Source organism: Eleutherodactylus coqui, chromosome 1, assembly GCF_035609145.1.
Source record: "Eleutherodactylus coqui strain aEleCoq1 chromosome 1, aEleCoq1.hap1, whole genome shotgun sequence".
Lineage (NCBI taxonomy): Eukaryota > Metazoa > Chordata > Amphibia > Anura > Eleutherodactylidae > Eleutherodactylus > Eleutherodactylus coqui.
This window is the reverse complement of record NC_089837.1, coordinates 152,660,608-152,681,178: the sequence shown is the minus strand read 5'-3', so window position 1 is coordinate 152,681,178 and position 20,571 is coordinate 152,660,608. Positions and strand designations below refer to the sequence as shown.

Genomic DNA, 20,571 nt, shown 5'->3' with positions numbered 1-20,571 from the left:
GAGATGCAAATAACCGATTAAGAATCGCGTCTGAACTGAGCCAATTTCTGAGAGCTAAATTAGTCTAGTTGCCAGAATTCCATAATGGTCTCGTCTTCTAACAGTAGGGCTACTATACCAGTGTTACACTCTGGGAAGAAAAAATTCCCCCTGTCATGTTGGCTATCCAGGTATACGCACAAACTCCTGGATATTCCAGGAAGACCTTTTATCCATAATAACGCCTATCAACATACCCTCTATCAGGATCTCTGATCTCATGTACCCGACAATCAGGTTCTGTGAAATCTCTGAGTAGAGGCATACTTATAGCTCCCCTATTGTTGAGGGCTCCACAAAATTATTTGTATATGTCAATGACCCACGCGTCCATATTTGTTCTATTGTGGACCCACGTGGGATCTGTGTGTGTCTTAGTTGCCCTGGTTTTAGTAGAAATCATTAAAATTTAGTTTTAGATATCTATCCTGTGAGGGCTTATAGATTCATTATAGACTCCTGCCTCTGTGAAATACATTGAAATCAATAGATTCTATTCTCTGTGTATTACGCGTGCAATTTTGCCAATGTCAATCCGCCCTAAGGATCCTGAACAATGGACCCAACTTTATTAACTCAGAATTCTATATTGTATAAGAATGGTTTCTCTAAAGCAGACAATCTCTTTATTGCCTAAGTTGCCAGAACCACTAGATGTTGCTGGGTTCCATCATTTTAGTAGATTATGCACTGTTTCAAGCTGCTTTCAAAACTAGAGAAAAAGTATAGTTTGGTACTGGCTGATTGACATGACACTGCATTCCAATCAAATCTCGAAGCTACTGTTTAATCATCTCATCATTCATGCGTTACATAGTGATAAGGTTATAAAACTATTCAATGGTACTCATTGCAAAGGATTGGGCAGGCTGTGACTTCTCATCTATTTTTGGCAAAACAATCATTGCTGTCAAAATGAATATGCGTAAATTATAACTGAATGTTAACAATGTAGATCTCATAAGCACCTGCTAAATATTTAACATGATTAAACAAAGATAAACTAAAAGGAAATTAAGGAAACAATATGAAAAAATATGGGAAATAGTAGTAGACACAATCACTTACTTAATAAGTCCAGGAACGCATTGAATATTTGCTCTTTGAGATGTGAAAGGTGAAGCCACAGATGCCTCTTGCTCAGACAAAGATATCCCAGCATGTGCCACTTTTAAAGCCTGCAAAAGCAAACAGAACCTCCAAAATCCATCGATTGTAGATGCCTTCTAAATTCTACAGTCAAGGCTTTTACCCACTAGCGATATATTTTCATGCAATGCGAGAGTGATGATTATGAAACCAATGATTTTCAATGGTTTCATACTCATTTGCGATTTTTTACTCTAGCCTTGCATCACAGAGATAAAATCTGCGATATTACTTAGTGTTTTCAATGGGGCCATCAGCAGCAGCGCTAGCCCCATTGAAAACATAGGGCGTATATCGCGGACTTCTGCCACAGCTGTGGCAGGGGTTTTCTTCATCCTCGCGGGGACCGGAATCTTCTGCCACAGCTGTGGCAGAAGTCCAGGATGCTATCCCATTGCTTTCAATGGTGTCAGCGCTGCTGCCGCCCCATTGAATGCAGTGGGTGGTAGGCAATCCCCACAGTGATGATTTTCGGGGAAGGGCTTGGAATATAAGCCCTTTCCTGGAAACCATCCTTAGCTGGTGAAAAAAATTAAAAAATATATACTCCCCATCCGCAGCTCCCTGGCACTGCTGTGACGCTCTTTCAGCAGCCGGGGATTTAAAAATCCCCACCTCCTGAAAGGGCTGTGCTGATTGGCTGAGTGCTCAGCCAATCACAGGCAGTGCTTAGCCATTCATCAATGAATTCATTACTCGCTCTCGCAGCGCAAGAAAAGAAGACGCTAGTGGGTAGGCACCATCAATTATACTTCTATGTGCAAAACCTTTCCTGCATACTTTAAAAGGTAAGGCTGCTTTCAGACCTGTGTTAGGGCTCATTTCAGGGTTTCTGTAATCTGCTTCGTTTTTGGAGGATAGAAGCTGAAATTAAACTGAAAATAAATGGATCATTTTTTTTCTCCATTGATTTCAATGGAGTTTCAAAAGAACAGAAAACAAACGGAGAGGCTTCTTTTTGCTTCCATTTTGTTAGGTTTCCATTTTTAGGACTGAAAATTAATGCTGCATATTGCATTATAGAAACCTACTACAATGGAAGCAAACGGAAGCCTTTCCTTTCTCTCTTTTTTTTAAACCCATTAAAATCAATGGGGGAATAAAATGATCCTTTTTTTCAGGTTTATTTTTGAAACCTTGAAGTGAACCCTAATGCAGGTGTGGAAGCAGCTTATCAAAACATTTTGCAAATTTCTGACATGTCATAGTGACATGTTAGAAATTTTGATCAGTGGGGGTCCGGGTGTTCTATATATGCGCTCAATGGGCCGGCGGCAGCAGCGCCGACCCCATTGAGAACATATACTATAAAGATCATTCTCCTCTGCCACAGCTGTAACAGCTGTGGCAGAGAAGAACGATGTTCGCCCATTGAATTCAATGGAGCCGACAATACAGCCGGCTCCATTGAAAGCAATGGGCTGCCGGCGAGCGCAGGATGAATTTTTGGGAAGGGCTTAAACATATAAGCCCTTGCATGAAAACCATCCAAAAATGTGTAAAAATAAAAAAAAATATATATACTCACCTTGTCCCTGCAGCCGGAGTTCAGCCACGGCCGGCCGGCAGTTCTCCTGAACTTCTCTGTGTAGTATTCAGCAGGCGGCGATTTAAAATCCCCGCCTGCTGAATGGGCTGCCTCTGATTGGTCACAGCCCTCACCAATCAGAGGTAGCTCTCACTCACCCATTCATAAATTCATGAATGGGTGAGTGAGTGCTGCCTCTGATTGGCTCAGCGCAAGGCCCAATCAGAGGCAGCTCTCAGCTATTGAGAATGACAGATGAGAGCTGCCCCTGATTGGTCCCTGCGCTCGCCGGCAGCCCATTGCTTTCAATGGAGCCGGCTGTATTGCCGGCTCCATTGAATTTCAATGGGCGGACAGCGCTCCTTTGGTCGGGCCCGTTTCACCGAAAACTCTGCTAGCTGCAGATTTTTTGGTGAATCGTCGGCCCCGGTCACGCGATTTGCGGATGCGCATCCATCATGCGATCTGCAAATCGCGGCAAAAAACGGACGTCTGACCGAGGCCTTAGGGTGCGTTCAGACGAGCGTGTTTTGGTGCGTACTTAGGTGCATACATACGTCCGCACCTAGGTACGAGCAAAAGCACGCGTGAACACAGCTGCGTGCTTGTTGTCAATGGAGCCGCGGCTGCTGCCGGCGGCTCCATTGAAAACAATGCTCTGCCGGTCCCCTGCATTCTTTTCCAGGGAAGGGTTTTACATATAAGCCCTTCCCTGAAAAAGAAACATTTCAGTGCAAAACAAAAAAGAATAAAAAAAAACTTACCTGTCCGCCGCTGCTGTGACCCCCGCGGGCATGAAGAACACATCTGCCGCATGCGGCCGATGTATCCTTCACCCCCGCTAGTTAAGAGAATTCCCTGCTGCTATATCTGCCACATCTGATGCAGCAAAAGGAATTCTTCAATTCTCAACCGCAGCTGTCACACATGACAGCTGCGGTAGAGAATCCTGCTGCCGGCATCCTGTCAATGGCGTTATGAAGCCCTTCCCTAAAAAGCCATTTAAAATAGTGCAAAAAATAAAAAAAAAACAATTCTCACCTCCCTTCAGCTGCCGGGGCTCCGCCGCGACTTCTAGCTCTGTCCCCGGCTCTGTAGTTCTGAGCTATCAGCAGCCGGGGACTTAAAATCCCTGCCTGCTGGTAGCTCTGATTGTGGTTGGCTGAATTGCTTCAGCCAATCACAATCAGAGCTACCAGCAGGAGGGGATTTTAAATCCTCGGCTGCTGATAGCTCAGCAGCGCTACAGAGCCGGGGACAGCGACAGAAGTCCCCGCTGAGCCCCGGCAGCTGTCAGTGGCTTTTGCAGGGAAGGGCTTCATAAGCCCTTCCCTGAAAAGCCTTTTAAAATAGTAAAAAAAAATTTAAAAAAAGGTACTCAACTAAAAGTGATTTAAAAAACAAAAAAAAATAGTTACTCACCTCCCTTCAGCTGCTGGGGCACAGCCGCATCTTCTCCTGCTATCCCCTGCACTGTGCTGAACTGCTGATCTATCAGCAGGCGGGGATTTAAAATCCCCGCCTGCTGAAAGAGTTGTATGTAATTGGCTGAGGTCAGCTAATCACAGGCAACTCTCACCTGTCATTCATTCGGGGAGAGTTGCCTGTGATTGGCTGAGCACTAGATCAGCACCACAGTGCAGGGGACAGCAGGAGAAGACGCGGCTGTGCCCCGCCAGCTGAAGGGAGGTGAGTATCTATTTTTTTTGTTTTTTAAATCACTTTTAGTTGATTTCCAGGAAAGGGCTTGCATGTAAAGCCCCTGCCTGAAAAACAATTCAGGTGTGCCACAGACCATTGTCTCCAATGGAGCCGCCGGCAGCAGAAGCGGCTCCATTGAAGAGAATGCCTGCATTTATTTTTTTTTACACTAAAACCTTTCTTTTTCAGGGAAGGGCTTATATGTATAGTCCTTCCCTGAAAAGGAATGCAGGGAGCCAGCAGGTCATTGTTTTCAATGGAGCCGCCGGCAGCAGCCGCGGATCCATTGAAAACAATGCGTGCATTCCCTATGGTGCACGCATGTCCTATCTTTGCAGGCACGCACCTGCAAAGTACGGACATGTGCACACACCATAGGGAATGCAGTGTTGTAAATACAAGCGTGTTTTTGTGCGTGCGTATGCACGCACCAAAAAGCGCTCGTCTGAACGCACCCTTAGGCTTCTTTCACACGGGTGACAGCAATATCGCCGTTAGAAAATCACAGCAATACCGCATCGGTGTTCTGTGCGATATCGCTGCGTTTTCTCGAAGCAATACTGCAATTTTGTGTCGCTACAAAGTCGCATGACTTTATAGCGCTCTTTTGCCTGGAATTTTTTGGAAGGTGGTTAAAATATAAGCCCTACCCTACAAATAAGCCCTAGCTGCATTTAAAAAAAACCCCATTGCAGTTCTCAGTCCATACCAATAAAGGAATATATCACATTACATGCAATATCAATCTGTGGTTTTCATTCTTCAATAAAATGTAAATCTACATTTAGTAACTATAATTATAAACATTTGTCCTTTCTTAGGATTCAAACTTCCAATATAGCATTCTGTAGATATAAAAATAGCAAGTAATATGACTACTCACTCCACAATCATTGGCTCCATCTCCACACATTGCCACATAGTAACTATAAAAAGGATGCAATTTAGAGAGTTCTATATGGTATACTGTATATATTGAGGTTTATTCACATGCATTGAAATAATTAGGATTTCAGGCAAATTGAATATCTGCTAGGGTACATCATTGCTATGATTGATTCTATGTCCTCCAAAAAATATTGCCTTGTACTAAAATGCTAAAAGATGTCAATTATTTGACTAATCTTTATTAACAGATCCCCCAAAGTAACTTAACAGTTAGCTTTCTGGGTTGATTTAAATGCAAACAGCAGGAATTTGAAGTGTATCTCCAGTTATAGAAAACTTCTAAGACCCCATTTACATTGAAAGATGATCGCTCAAACGACAGTTTGAGTGACAGTTTTGAGCAATCATCTTTGCATAGTCTATAGTAGCTACTTAGCTACTAAAGAGCTATGCAGGTGAAGCTGGAGACTGCCACTATATCTTGGCAAACAATACAGCTGTTTTGCATGAGCAAACAGCTGCATTGTTCTCTGAGCTTACAGCTCGCGTCCCGCTGTGCACTATCAGTAAGAATCTTATCAGCACTGTAGACTGTGATAACAGCCTGCACTGCTGATAAGAGTTCATTGCTTAATTCTAGAAAACTAGAATTGATTGAGGAACGAATCGTGCACGAAAACTGCTTGATGTCTGTGCATTTAGACGCAACGGTTATCACTCAAAAGATGGCTTTGAGCGAATTTTGTTGGAGAATAGTTATATCTAAATGGGCCTTAACACTAAAGTCTCTAGGAATAGTTTGAATGAAGGGAATACTTTGAAATCCATCAGCTCCTCTTGTCTTAGTTTGGGAGAAGTGAAGATAGGCCACAGATCCTTTGGCTTATCTCAACTTCATTCAGGAAAGGTAAAGACAACTATAGACTAGGCAGCTGGGGAACTTCATGGTACTTTGCTTCTCTCAGTTTCATTCAGGTGAGGCATATTGGATCATGGGCAATAATGCAAGTTTTATAGACTTAGCGCTTTGCATAGTGTTATAGCCTTTTCATTCTTGCTTCTATGACATACAATATATTTTTTTTATAATTAAAGATACACTTTAAGGGCTTTTATATATATATATATATATATATATATATATATATATATATATTTATTTATTTTTTTACACTTTTTTTAGATGCTTTTCAGGGAAGGGCTTATATTTGAAGCCCTTCCTCGAAAATTAATACAGCAATTGCTGGCAGCCCATTGCTTTCAATGGAGCCGGCTGTATTACCGGCTCCATTGAATTCAATAGGAGAACATCGTTCTCCTCTGCCACAGCTGTGACAGCTGTGGCAGAGGAGAACAATCTTTAGTATATGTTCTCAATGGAGTCGGCGCTGCTGCCGCTGGCCCTATTGAGCACACATGCAAGAACATCGATTTGCACAGAATGCAGTTACATGCGTTCTGTGAATCGTTGTGTCATATAATTTTCGGCACATCCGCATAAAAAGCGGACATGTGACCGATCCCAAAAAGCACCACCAGTTATATAAGCCACAATCCTTGGGAGGCATAATATTTGAGGAAAGGAGACCACAGACTATATCTTTTATCTGTGTGAGCTGTTCCTATTTAATGCAGCATAATTGAATTCTGCAAACTCTACTACTAGCTGTGTAAGGTTCGCAAATAATTTCTAGTGGCTAGACTGACAACTTTGAATGACATCTGAGGCCACAAACCGAAAAATTCAATATTCCCCACATTAAAGCGTATTTTGTCTGTCTGCTTTGCTGCTATATATGTTCACAGCAGAAATATACCCTCTCCAAATGTACAGACCATGTTTAATATAGGCATATAAACACTGATAAGTATTGACCCCGCTGGACAGAACCGGAAGTGATATGGTGAAAGGTCCTGGACCATAACAAAGCATCAGCAGCAGCAAAGAATGCAAAAGAGCAATGAGGAAAGAAAAAAGGTACAAAGGTGCAAAAAACAGTTTGAGGGGATGCTCAATAATGGGTGGGAGCATGTTGGGGAGAATTAAATAGAAAATTGGAGTGGGAAAACCCCTTTAACACATTATAATAACTCAACCACAATGCTATAAATCGAGTCATCATGATGTGCCAGTCATGGGAACAATTGCTACTGTACTTGACCATTACCTGAAATTTATGGATGATTAGCAGCCAATCTACTGATATACAGAGGATTTTTTTTCTTTGCTTTCTCTAATGTTTTGTCTTTGTGTTTTTAATGCTATAAGCCAAATGTTCAGTAAAAGGACTGATCATCATACATCTGATAGCCAATTTAAAGATATCTTTGACGAGCCAGGTAATTCACAGCTTCTCTGTATAGTAGGGATAGGATTGAAGTCAAACAGATTGAGCAGTATAGATTCGATTAACCTTATACAACTTACTCCATCTTTTGAAACTCTTCTACTAGATTGGATTTCTGGCCTGGAGACATTCTTGCAAAAATGGCACCATTCAACAACAGCTATCACAAAAGGAGGAAGGAAAGGAATAAAATGCTTAGACCTTCAGTAAAATTTTCACCCATGATAAAATAGAAACATAATAGTTATGCAAATAAGACAAGTCTATATGGGAATTACATCTCTGAGCCCTGCAACCAGAAGGTGCTCTTTGGTAAGATTATGATCAACCAGTGTAGCATTATCCGATATAACTAAATATTCCTCTACTGTACTTACAGCATAGGGTTACATAGCTTGGATATTGTATATGTATTGAATGGAGATTGCTGCACCAACTCAAGCTCTAACCATGAAGTACAGATAACTTTTCCTGCAGGGCCTCCATTGGCATGTGCCTTTGCATCTATAGGAAACTCCGCCTCTAATTATAGAGCATTGCTAAGAGTTCAACATGCAAGATTGTCAGAAATGACTGTATATTACCTTTGGCAGTAAGCTGTAGAAGTGTTGTACTAAAACCTGGTAAGTCTTCCCAGTCATGGCGAAGCAATAGCTGCTACTTGCTTGTGATATATTACCTTTAGCTATATCAATCACCTGAAAAAATTGTGTAAAGAAAATAAGGAAAAAAAACAGGTTTATTTGATTATTCATTAGAAATTGTGACCAATTTTAAAGGGGTTGTCCCGCGGCAGCAAGTGGGTCTATACACTTCTGTATGGCCATATTAATGCACTTTGTAATGTACATTGTGCATTAATTATGAGCCATACAGAAGTTATAAAAAGTTTTATACTTACCTGCTCCGTTGCTGGCGTCCTCGTCTCCATGGTGCCGACTAATTTTCGGCCTCCGATGGCCAAATTAGCCGCGCTTGCGCAGTCCGGGTCTTCTGCGGTCTTCAATGGGGCCACTCGCGCAGAATGCCGGCTCCGTGTAGCTCCGCCCCGTCACGTGCCGATTCCAGCCAATCAGGAGGCTGGAATCGGCAGTGGACCGCACAGAAGAGCTGCGGTCCACGGAGGGAGCAGACCCCGGCGGCCATCTCCAGCAGGTGAGTATGAAGACGCCGGACCGCCGGGATTCAGGTAAGCACTGTGCTGTTTGTTTTTTTAACCCCTGCATCGGGGTTGTCTCGCGCCGAACGGGGGGGGGGGGGGGGGGTTAAAAAAACAAAACGTTTCGGCGCGGGACAACCCCTTTAACTGCTAATGGATGAATTTTGAGTTAAAATCATCCTGTGTAAATGGCCATTAACACTTTCCAAACTGGCTAATCACATTTTCAGCAGACACAAACAAAAAATAGCTTACATAAAATTTTCAAACAATGGTCGGCCAAAAAGCCCATAATTTAGCCATTTCAAACAAGTTTTTTTAGGGAGCTTTTAGAATGGGATTTAACATTTTTCACAATAGGTATCTTATATCCAGCAATTTAGCCATAAAACTATCACTGATCAAACCAAGATATATAGATAGATAGATAGATAGATAGATAGATAGATAGATAGATAGATAGATAGATAGGAGATGGATGGATGGATAGATAGATAGATAGATAGATATGAGATAGAAGACAGATGGATAGATAGATAGATAGATAGATAGATAGATAGATAGATAGATAGATAGATAGATAGATAGGATAGATATGAGACAGATGGATAGATAGATAGATAGATAGATAGATAGATATGAGACAGATGGATAGATAGTGAGATAGATAGATTTGAGACAGATGGATAGATAGATAGATAGATAGATATGAGACAGATGGATAGGTAGATAGATAGATAGAATCTGTGTCATCCAATCAAATAAACAGAAACAATGCTAAACTCCGAAACTCCTAAAGTCTTACTGCGGTTTCGTTAGCATCTGTATTTTCCATCTGGCTCCATGTTACAGATGCAGGGCAGCTGTCTGCTGGCTCACTTGCTTCAGTTAGAATCACTGTAGTATGATTTTGGACAATGCCAGAATTTCTTGCAACAGTTATTGCAGTCTGAATATTATCACCTACAGTGGAAAAATATAGCAAAGTTGCTAAAGTATTTTCTGTTATCTTAAATTATCTTCCTTTTCATTAGACCTCCCTACTTAATCACTTCAAGCTGATTGGCTGCATTTTAGGTTGTGTATTAAGGCCACAATAACTTGACACCCCACACATCTTCTGACCTGAGGTTATATCACCATATGTTTTTGCACAATACCATGAATTATGTGTTTAATAAAGATGCTTACCTCATGAGCAACATCTATCACCTATCCACAGGATTGATGATAAATGTACACTACTGCTTATTAATTTCAATACACTCCAGATTCACCGATTTCTCCATAAAGGAAAAATGTAATATGTATGTTTTACGTAGAAATGAGTCCAGCTGCTGTTTTAAAGGGACCCTTCTGCTAAAACTCGTTTTTCATTCCTTCCCTACCTCACCTGATTGCCTGTCACAATCTAGACATCTCCTCTGTTTATTGCAGCCATCTCCATGCAGTACAACCTCCTGTCTGATACTTATCAGACATCATCTTGATGGTTTAAATTTTGCTTTCAGTTTCAAATCAATCTCATAATGCATATGTACAGCATTAGCTAGAGGATGTACCATCTATGCCTGCTGGGTGGGCATGGCTCCCCCGTTCTTAAAATCAGTCAGGGTCCCAACAGTCGGATCCCCACTAATCTATCAGTATTCTTCTATGGAAAGGTGAAAACTTGTAATTTTGTGCACTAACTGGAATACCCCTTTAAACAGCTCCACAAAAGGAGTTATCAGTCGAACAGTGATCTACCATAGTTTCTTTGCTCACTTGGAGAGGCTTTCTCTTGGTGGAATGCAGTGTACCCTCAATAAATACGGTGAAAACAAAAGTGCACATGATCGACCACAATCATGAGGGTAAGTGCATGCTTTCTGCTTGCATTCAGCCCACAGTCAAGCATGAAGGAGGTTCCATTATGATTTGGGGATGTTTAGGAGTTAGTTCAGTTGCTGACTTACTTGAAATTTGAAGAAATCATGACTGATATCTGTCTTATTGGTCATGGTTTCAAACTACAGCAAGATAGTGACTGAAAACATACCTTCTGTCTCTGCAAAATGTATTCAGTCAAAAAGAACAAAATAGGTACAGAAGAACATGGTTTGGCCACAGCAGTTGCAATCTAATTGAACTCCTTTCGGATTATCTGGACTGGTGTGTTTGAGGTGTGTAAGTTTGGACCCAAAATCACATTTGGGAGTTGCTACAAGAGAAGTGGGCTGCAAATGAAGCCATGGGCGTAACTATAGGGGATGCAGTTGCACCTGGGCCCAGGACCCTTAGGGGGCCCATAAGGCCTCTCTTCTCCATATAGGGAGCCCATCACTATGAATAAAACATTATAGTTGGGGGCCTTGTTACAGGTTTTGCATTGGGGCCGGGGAGCTTCAAGTTACTCCCCTGAATGGAGCCAAAACGTTAGACAAATGAATAGAGATGAGCGAACGTACTCGTCCGAGCTTGATACTCATTCGAGTATTAGCGTGTTCGAGATGCTCGTTACTAGAGGCGAGTACCACGCGATGTTCGAGTTACTTTCACTTTCATCTCTGAGACGTTAGCGCGCTTTTCTAGCCAATAGAAAGACAGGGAAGGCATTACAACTTCCCCCTGCGACATTCAAGCCCTATACCACCCCCCTGCAGTAAGTGGCTGGCGAGATCAGGTGTCACCCGAGTATATAAATCGGCCCTCCCGCGGCTCGCCACAGATGCATTCTGACATAGCTCAGTGCTGCTGCTGGTGCTGCTGCTATAGGGAGAGCGTTAGGAGTTATTTTAGGCTTCAAGAACCCCAACGGTCCTTCTTAGGGCCACATCTGACCGTGTGCAGTACTGTTGAGGCTGCTTTTAGCAGTGTTGCATAATTATTTTTTTTTGTATATCGGCCGTGCAGAGAATTGCGTCCGCAGTCTGCAGTCATTGTACAGAGTATAGGGGAAGTACTGTTGAAGCAGGGAAAGAGATATTCAGGCTATATAGGCAGTGGGCTTTTTCCAAAAAATTGATCGCCGTCATCCCGCCAGAGGGAAACAGTATACATAATATTATACGCTGCCTACAGTATCTATTTGCTGGGGGTTGTAGTCCTAATTAATACGCAGCTAAGCGTTACAGCAGGCTTGCGCAAAATTGTTTCCTGGATCTGCTGTCTCTGTTACATCAGCGCTGTCATCCCGCCAGAGGGAAACAGTATACATAATATTATGCGCTGCCTACAGTAGCTATCTGCTGGGGGTTATAGTCCTAATTAGTACGCAGCTAAGCGTTACAGCAGGCTTGCGCAAAATTGTTTCCTGGATCTGCTGTCTCTGTTACATGATCGCTGTCATACCGCCAGAGGGAAAGAGTATACATAATATTATACGCTGCCTACAGTATCTATCTGCTGGGGGTTGTAGTCCTAATTAATACGCAGCTAAGCGTTACAGCAGGCTTGCGCAAAATTGTTTCCTGGATCTGCTGTCTCTGTTACATGATCGCCGTCATCCCGCCAGAGGGAAACAGTATACATAATATTATACGCTGCCTACAGTATCTATCTGCTGGGGGTTGTAGTCCTAATTAATACGCAGCTAAGCGATACAGCAGGCTTGCGCAAAATTGTTTCCTGGATCTGCTGTCTCTGTTACATGATCGCCATCATCCCGCCAGAGGGAAAGAGTATACATAATATTATACGCTGCCTACAGTATCTGTCTGCTGTATCAGCTCAGCATTTAAAAAAAATAGAAGCAAAATATTTAAGGCCTACTACTGGCCTTTGGCCACTTGACTGCTTCTGCGCTGTGAATTCCACTAGCTCAGTCATACGCACCTACGTCTCACTACAGGCGTGCGCAAAATTGTTTCCTGGCTCTGCTGTGCGTTCCGTAAGTGAAGTCAGCCTCCAACCACAGGCCAATAAGCGGCACATTTAATTACAGCGTTCTGTTTCTGCACTACTGGTAATACAGCATGCTGAGGGGTAGGGGTAGGCCTAGAGGACGTGGACGCGGGCGAGGACGCGGAGGCCCAAGTCAGGGTGTGGGCACAGGCCGAGCTCCTGATCCAGGTGTATCGCAGCCGTCTGCTGCGGGATTAGGAGAGAGGCACGTTTCTGGCGTCCCTGTCGCCCCCAGGTCCTGTCGTGGATGGCAGAAAGTGCATCCAGCAATTTATCGACCACCCAGCATTCTGCGCCGTCCACTGCTGCAACTCTGAATCCTCTGGCTGCTGCTCCTCCTTCCTCCCAGCCTCCTCACTCCATTACAATGACACATTCTGAGGAGCAGGCAGACTCCCAGGAACTGTTCCCGGGCCTCTGCCCAGAATGGCCAGCAATGGTTCCTCTCCCACCGGAGGAGTTTGTCGTGACCGATGCCCAACCTTTGGAAAGTTCCCGGGGTCCGGGGAATGAGGTTGGAGACTTCCGGCAACTGTCTCAAGAGCTTTCAGTGGGTGAGGAGGACGATGACGATGAGACACAGTTGTCTATCACTCAGGTAGTAGTAATTGGAGTAAGTCCGAGGGAGGAGCGCACAGAGGATTTGGAGGAAGAGCAGCAGGACGATGAGGTGACTGACCCCACCTGGTTTGCTACGCCTACTGAGGACAGGTCTTCAGAGGGGGAGGCAAGTGCAGCAGCAGGGCAGGTTGGAAGAGGCAGTGCGGTGGCCAGGGGTAGAGGCAGGGCCAGACCGAATAATCCAACAACTGTTTCCCAAAGCGCCCCCTCGCGCCATGCCACCCTGCAGAGGCCGAGGTGCTCAAAGGTCTGGCAGTTTTTTACTGAGAGTGCAGACGACCGACGAACAGTGGTGTGCAACCAAGATCAGCCGGGGAGCCACCACCACCAGCCTCACCACCACCAGCATACGCAGACATATGATGGCCAAGCACCCCACAAGGTGGGACGAAGGCCGTTCGCCGCCTCCGGTTTGCACCGCTGCCTCTCCCCCTGTGCCCCAACCTGCCACTGAGATCCAACACCCCTCTCAGGACACAGGCACTACCGTCCCCTGGCCTGCACCCACACCCTCACCTCCTCTGTGCTCGGCCCCATCCACCAATGTCTCTCAGCGCACCGTCCAGCCGTTGCTAGCACAAAAGTTGGAGCGCAAGCGCAAGTACTCCGCCACGCACCCGCACGCTCAAGCGTTAAACGTGCACATAGCCAAATTTATCAGCCTAGAGATGCTGCCGTATAGGGTTGTGGAAACGGAGGCTTTCAAAGGTATGATGGCGGCGGCCCCGCGCTACTCAGTTCCCAGTTGCCACTACTTTTCCCGATGTGCCGTCCCAGCCCTGCACGACCACGTCTCCCGCAACATTGTACGCACACTCACTAACGCGGTTACTGCCAAGGTCCACTTAACAACAGACACGTGGACAAGCACAGGCGGGCAGGGCCACTATATCTCCCTGACGGCACATTGGGTGAATTTAGTGGAGGCTGGGACAGAGTCAGAGCCTGGGACCGCTCACGTCCTACCCACCACCAGAATTGCGGGCCCCAGCTCGGTGGTGGTATCTGCGGCGGTGTATGCTTCCTCCACTAAACCACCCTCCTCCTCCTACGCAACCTCTGTCTCGCAATCAAGATGTGTCAGCAGCAGCACGTCGTCAGCAGTCGGTGTCGCGCGGCACGGCAGCACAGCGGTGGGCAAGCGTCAGCAGGCCGTGCTGAAACTACTCAGCTTAGGAGAGAAGAGGCACATGGCCCACGAACTGCTGCAGGGTCTGACAGAGCAGACTGACCGCTGGCTTGCGCCGCTGAGCCTCCAACCGGGCATGGTCGTGTGTGACAACGGCTGTAACCTGGTGGCGGCTCTGCAGCTCGGCAGCCTCACGCACGTGCCATGCCTGGCCCACGTCTTTAATTTGGTGGTTCAGCGCTTTCTGAAAAGCTACCCACGCTTGTCAGACCTGCTCGGAAAGGTGCGCCGGTTCTGTAGTGGAATACCAACTCCAACATGGGTGGCGTAGTGGGAGTCAGCCTTCTCAATTCTTTACAGAAGAGTGGGCCTGGTTGGCAGACATCTGCCAGGTCCTTGCAAATTTTGAGGAGTCTACCCAGATGGTGAGCGGCGATGCTGCAATCATTAGCGTCACCATTCCTCTGCTATGCCTCTTGAGAAGTTCCCTGCAAAGCATAAAGGCAGACGCTTTGCGCTCGGAAACAGTGGCGGGGGAAGACAGTATGTCGCTGGATAGTCAGAGCACCCTCCTGTCTATATCTCAGCGCGTTGAGGAGGAGGAGGAGGAGCATGAGGAGGATGAGGAGGAGGAGGGGGAAGAGACAGCTTGGCCCACTGCTGAGGGTACCCATGCTGCTTGCCTGTCATCCTTTCAGCGTGTATGGCCTGAGGAGGAGGAGGAGGAGGATCCTGAAAGTGATCTTCCTAGTGAGGACAGCCATGTGTTGCGTACAGGTACCCTGGCACACATGGCTGACTTCATGTTAGGATGCCTTTCTCGTGACCCTCGCGTTACACGCATTCTGGCCACTACGGATTACTGGGTGTACACACTGCTCGACCCACGGTATAAGGAGAACCTTTCCACTCTCATACCCGAAGAGGAAAGGGGTTCGAGAGTGTTGCTATACCACAGGACCCTGGCGGTCAAACTGATGGTAAAATTCCCATCCGACAGCGCTAGTCGCCGAAGGCGCAGTTCCGAGGGCCAGGTAGCAGGGGAGGCGCAGAGATCAGGCAGCATGTACAGCACAGGCAGGGGAACTCTTTCTAAGGCCTTTGACAGCTTTCTGGCTCCGCAGCAAGACTGTGTCACCGCTCCCCAGTCAAGGCTGAGTCGGCGGGAGCACTGTAAAAGGATGGTGAGGGAGTACGTAGCCGATCGCACGACTGTCCTCCGTGACGCCCCTGCCCCCTACAACTACTGGGTGTCGAAGCTGGACACGTGGCCTGAACTCGCGCTGTATGCCCTGGAGGTGCTTGCTTGTCCTGCGGCTAGCGTCTTGTCAGAGAGGGTGTTTAGTGCGGCTGGGGGAATCATCACGGATAAGCGTACCCGCCTGTCAACCGACAGTGCCGACAGGCTTACACTCATCAAGATGAACAAAGCCTGGATTTCACCAGACTTCTCTTCTTCACCAGCGGACAGCAGCGATACCTAAACAATACGTAGGCTGCACCCGCGGATGGAAGCATTGTTCTCTATCACCATCAAAAACGTGGACCTTTTAGCTTCATCAATCTGTGCATAATATTCATCCTCCTCCTCCTGCTCCTCCTCCTGAAACCTGACGTAATCACGCCGAATGGGCAATTTTTCTTAGGCCCACAAGGCTCAGTCATATAATTTTTGTAAACAATTTTTATACGTTTCAATGATCATTAAAGCGTTGAAACTTTCACCTGAACCAATTTTTATTTTAACTGGGCTGCCTCCAGGCCTAGTTACAAATTAAGCCACATTAACCAAAGCGATTAATGGGTTTCACCTGCCCTCTTGGTTGGGCATGGGCAATTTTTCTGACGTACATTAGTACTGTTGGTACACCAATTTTTTGGGGCCCTCACCTACAGTGTAATCCAATTAATTTTTTGCCCACCTGCATTAAAGCTGACGTTACATCAGCTGTGCTGGGCACGGCAATGGGATATATTTATGTACCGCCGGTGGGTTCCAGGGAGCCACCCATGCTGTGGGTCCACAGGGAGTTGTAACTGCATGTGTCTACTTCTAAAGAACCCCAGTCTGACTGGGGCATGCAGTGTGGGCCGAAGCCCACCTGCATTTAACATGACATTACCTCAGCTGTGATGGGCAATGCAATGGGATATATTTATGTACCGCCAGTGGCTTCCTGGCACCCACCCATGCTGTGGGTCCACAGGGAGTTGTAACTGCATGTGTCCACTTCTAAAGAACCCCAGTCTGACTGGGGCATGCAGTGTGGGCCGAAGCCCACCTGCATTAAACATGACATTACCTCAGCTGTGATGGGCAATGCAATGGGATATATTTATGTACCGCCGGTGGCTTCCTGGCACCCACCCATGCTGTGGGTCCTCAGGGAGTTGTAACTGCATGTGTCCACTTCTAAAGAACCCCAGTGTGACTGGGGCATGCAGTGTGGGCTGACGCCCATCTGAATTTAACCGGACGTTACTTCAGCTGTGATGGGCACTGCAATGGGATACATTTATGTACAGCCGGTGGGTTCCAGGGAGCCACCCATGCTGTGGGTGCACATGGAATTCCCATTGCGGAGTTGTACCTGCCTGTGACTATTTATAAAAAAACGCGGTCTGACTGGGGCATGCAGACACCTTGACAGAATGAATAGTGTGTGGCACATAGGTTCCCCATTGCTATGCCCACGTGTGCAGCTCCTGATGGCGGTGGCACAGGATTATATTTCTCATTGCTTCTGTACAGCATTGTGGGCTATCGACCCGCCCCTTTTAAAGAGGGTCGCTGCCTAGCCATGCCAACCCTCTGCAGTGCGTGCCTGCGGTTCCTCCTCATGGCAGACGCACTTATAAATAGACATGAGGGTGGTGTGGCATGGGTGCAGCTGAAGGCTGCGCAGGGACACTTTGGTGTGCGCTGTGGACACTGCGTCGTGCGGGGGGGGGGGGGGGGGGTTGGCAGCATGTAACCCAGGAGAAGTGGCAGCGGAGTGTCATGCAGGCAGTGATTGTGCTTTGTTGGAGGTAGTGTGGTGCTTAGCTAAGGTATGCATTGCTAATGAGGGCTTTTCAGAAGTAAAAGTTGTTGGGAGGGGGGGCACTCTTGCCGCTATTGTGGCTTAATAGTGGGACCTGGGAACTTGAGATGCAGCCCAACATGTAGCCCCTCGCCTGCCCTATCCGTTGCTGTGTCGTTCCCATCACTTTCTTGAATTGCCCCGATTTTCACAAATGAAAACCTTAGCGGAGCATAGGTCCCATACAAAAATGCTCGGGTCGCCCATTGACTTCAATGGGGTTCGTTACTCAAAACGAACCCTCGAGCATCGCCATAATTTCGTCCCGAGTGACGAGCACCCGAGCATTTTGGTGCTCGCTCATCTCTACAAATGAACCAATACAATGCCCCAGTTTTGCACATCTGTGATTGCTGTGAAATCAAGACTCCATTCATTTGTACACAACGTTTATGAGTAGAAAACATGTTTATTTGCCTAAATGCCTGCACATTTATCACAAACTACAGAAGCATCTTTGTTCATCTCTAAAAAATTGATGATTTGGATGGTATATTGAAAATTAATGAGCAGCAGTGTATGATGGCTGGAGTCCCCATTGATGAGTCCCCCAAAGAATACTAGGTTCCGAGCCTACATTCTGGAGCACTGTTCACGCATGCATACTGCCTCTCCATTGAAAAGCCTATAATTAAGAAAGACAGCTTTCATCTTTAGACTATATTTACATGGCTGATTTTATCGTGCGAGTTTTGAGTGTTGAGAGACGCACAAAACTCTCATGGAAATAGATCCCAGTATTTATAATGGGTCTATTTACATGTGGGATATTTCTCCCGCAGTGATGCTGCAAGAAGGAAAAATTGCAGTATGCCCTATTTTTTGGTGATATCACCCATTATTTCCTGTGGGAAATAAAAAGTACATTGCACACACATGCCATGTGTGAGTGCGATGCAATGTGACTTTTACCATTATCAGTACTGGAGTAACTGGAGTAACATGTATTGTTATCGTACATATATCTCCTATCCTGTGGAAAGGTAATACCAAATATGTCTACTGCCCAAAAGGCTCTGTTTAAAAGTTTTTTACAGAAATGATACAGGGGTCCACCTATACTCTTGCTACAGAAATGCTACAGGGGTCCGCCTATACTCTTGCTACAGAAATGTTACTGGGTTCCGCCTATACTCTTGCTACAGCAATGTTACTGGGGCCCGTCTATAATCTTGCTACAGAAATGTTACTGGGGTTTGCCTATACTCTTGCTACTGAAATGTTTCTAGGGCCCGCCTATACTCTAGCTACAGAAATGTTACAGGGGTCCACCTATACACTTGCTACAGAAATGTTTCTAGGGTCCGCCTATACTCTTGCTACAGAAATGTTACTGGGGTCGGCCATACACTTGCTACTGATATGTTTGAGTGGTTCGCCTATACTCTTGCTACATAAATGTTACTGGGGTCCTCCTTTAGGCCTCCTTCCCACGAGCGTGACGGGCTCCGCCGCGTAATATTACGCTGTGAAGCCCGTCACGGCGCCCCCCAGAGCCCCTATACTTACCTGCGGGAGATAGCGTGAAATCGCTTCCCCGCCCACCGCCGCCGCGTCACCGCCCGTCACCGCCCACCGCCGCCGCGTCACCGAGCGTGTCACGTGACGCGGCCGGCCGTGTCACATGACGCGGCCGGCCGCGTCATATGGCGTCATATGACGCGCGGCGGTGGGCGGGAAAGCGTTTTTCACGCTATCTCCCGCTGGTTACAGCGGGAGATAGCGTGAACGGACGGCTTCCATTGACTGCAATGGAAGCCGTCAGTGCGTACAGCCCGTCCTCACCCGCAGAAAATAGAGCATGCTGCGGGTGAGGACGGGAGAAATCGCGGTGCGTAATTCCGCGGTGGAATTACGCATCGTGAGCATTGTGCTATTAGGTTCAATAGAACCTAATAGCTGCGGGCAACGCAGCGGATTTTCGCAGCGAATTACGCGGCGGAAATCCGTTCGTGGGAAGGAGGCCTTACTCTTGCTACATAAATGTTACTGGGGTCCGCTTATACTCTTGCTACAGAAATGTTACTGGGGTCCGCCTATACTCTTGCTACATAAATGTTAGAGGGGTCCGCCTATACTCTTGCTACATAAATGTTACTGGGGTCCGACTATACTCTTGCTACAGAAATGTTACAGGGGTTTGCCTATACTCTTGCTACAGAAATGTTACTGGGGTCCGCCTATACTCTTGCTACATAAATGTTACTGGGGTCCGCATATACTCTTGCTACATAAATGTTACTGGGGTCCACCTATACTCTTGCTACAGAGATGTTACTGGGGTCCGCCCATACTCTTGCTACATAAATGTTACTGGGGTCCGTCTATAGTCTTGCTACAAAAATGTTCCTGGGGTTCGCCTATACTCTTTCTACTGAAATGTTACTAGGGCCTACCTATACACTTGCTACAGAAATGTTACTGGGGTCCGCCATACTCTTGCTACTGATATGTTTGAGCGGTTCGCCTATACTCTTGCTACATAAATGTTACTGGGGTCCACCTTTACTCTTGCTACATAAATGCTACAGGGGTCTGCCTATACTCTTGCTACATAAATGTTACAGGGGTCCGCCTATACTCTTGCTACATAAATGTTACTAGGGTCCGCCTATACTCTTGCTACAGAAATGTTACAGGGGTCCGTCTACACTCTTGCTACAGAAATGTTACAGGGGTCCGCCTATACTCTTGCTACAGAAATGTTACTGGGGTCCGCCTATACTTTTGCTGCATAAATGTTACTGGGGTGCGCCTATACTCTTGCTACATAAATGTTACTGGGGTCCACCTATACTCTGGCTACAGAAATGTTACTGCGGTCCGCCTATACGCTTGATACAGAAATGTTACAGGGGTTCGCCTATACTCTTGCTACTGAAATGTTACACGGGTCCGTCTATACTCTTGCTACATAAATGTTACTGGGGTCCACCTATACACTTGCTACTGAAAGGTTTGAGGGGTTCGTCTATACTCTTGCTACAGAAATTTTACTGGGGTCCGTCTATACTGTGGGTGCACAAAGGTTTCCCATTGCA

General features: G+C 46.1%; 1 protein-coding gene across 2 annotated transcripts in view; it reads right to left on the bottom strand.

Moving 5' to 3' along the window:
- LOC136626985 (probable cation-transporting ATPase 13A4) overlaps positions 1-20,571 on the bottom strand; it is a 105,041-nt gene that overhangs the window by 23,526 nt on the left and 60,944 nt on the right. For both annotated transcript variants that reach the window (XM_066601943.1, XM_066601948.1), the window contains 5 exons: positions 9,618-9,775; positions 8,238-8,351; positions 7,734-7,813; positions 5,301-5,343; positions 1,108-1,217 (listed from right to left, as the gene is read on the bottom strand). In XM_066601943.1, the coding sequence (XP_066458040.1) occupies positions 1,108-1,217; positions 5,301-5,343; positions 7,734-7,813; positions 8,238-8,351; positions 9,618-9,775 (505 nt within the window). The remainder of the gene's footprint in view (positions 1-1,107; positions 1,218-5,300; positions 5,344-7,733; positions 7,814-8,237; positions 8,352-9,617; positions 9,776-20,571) is intronic.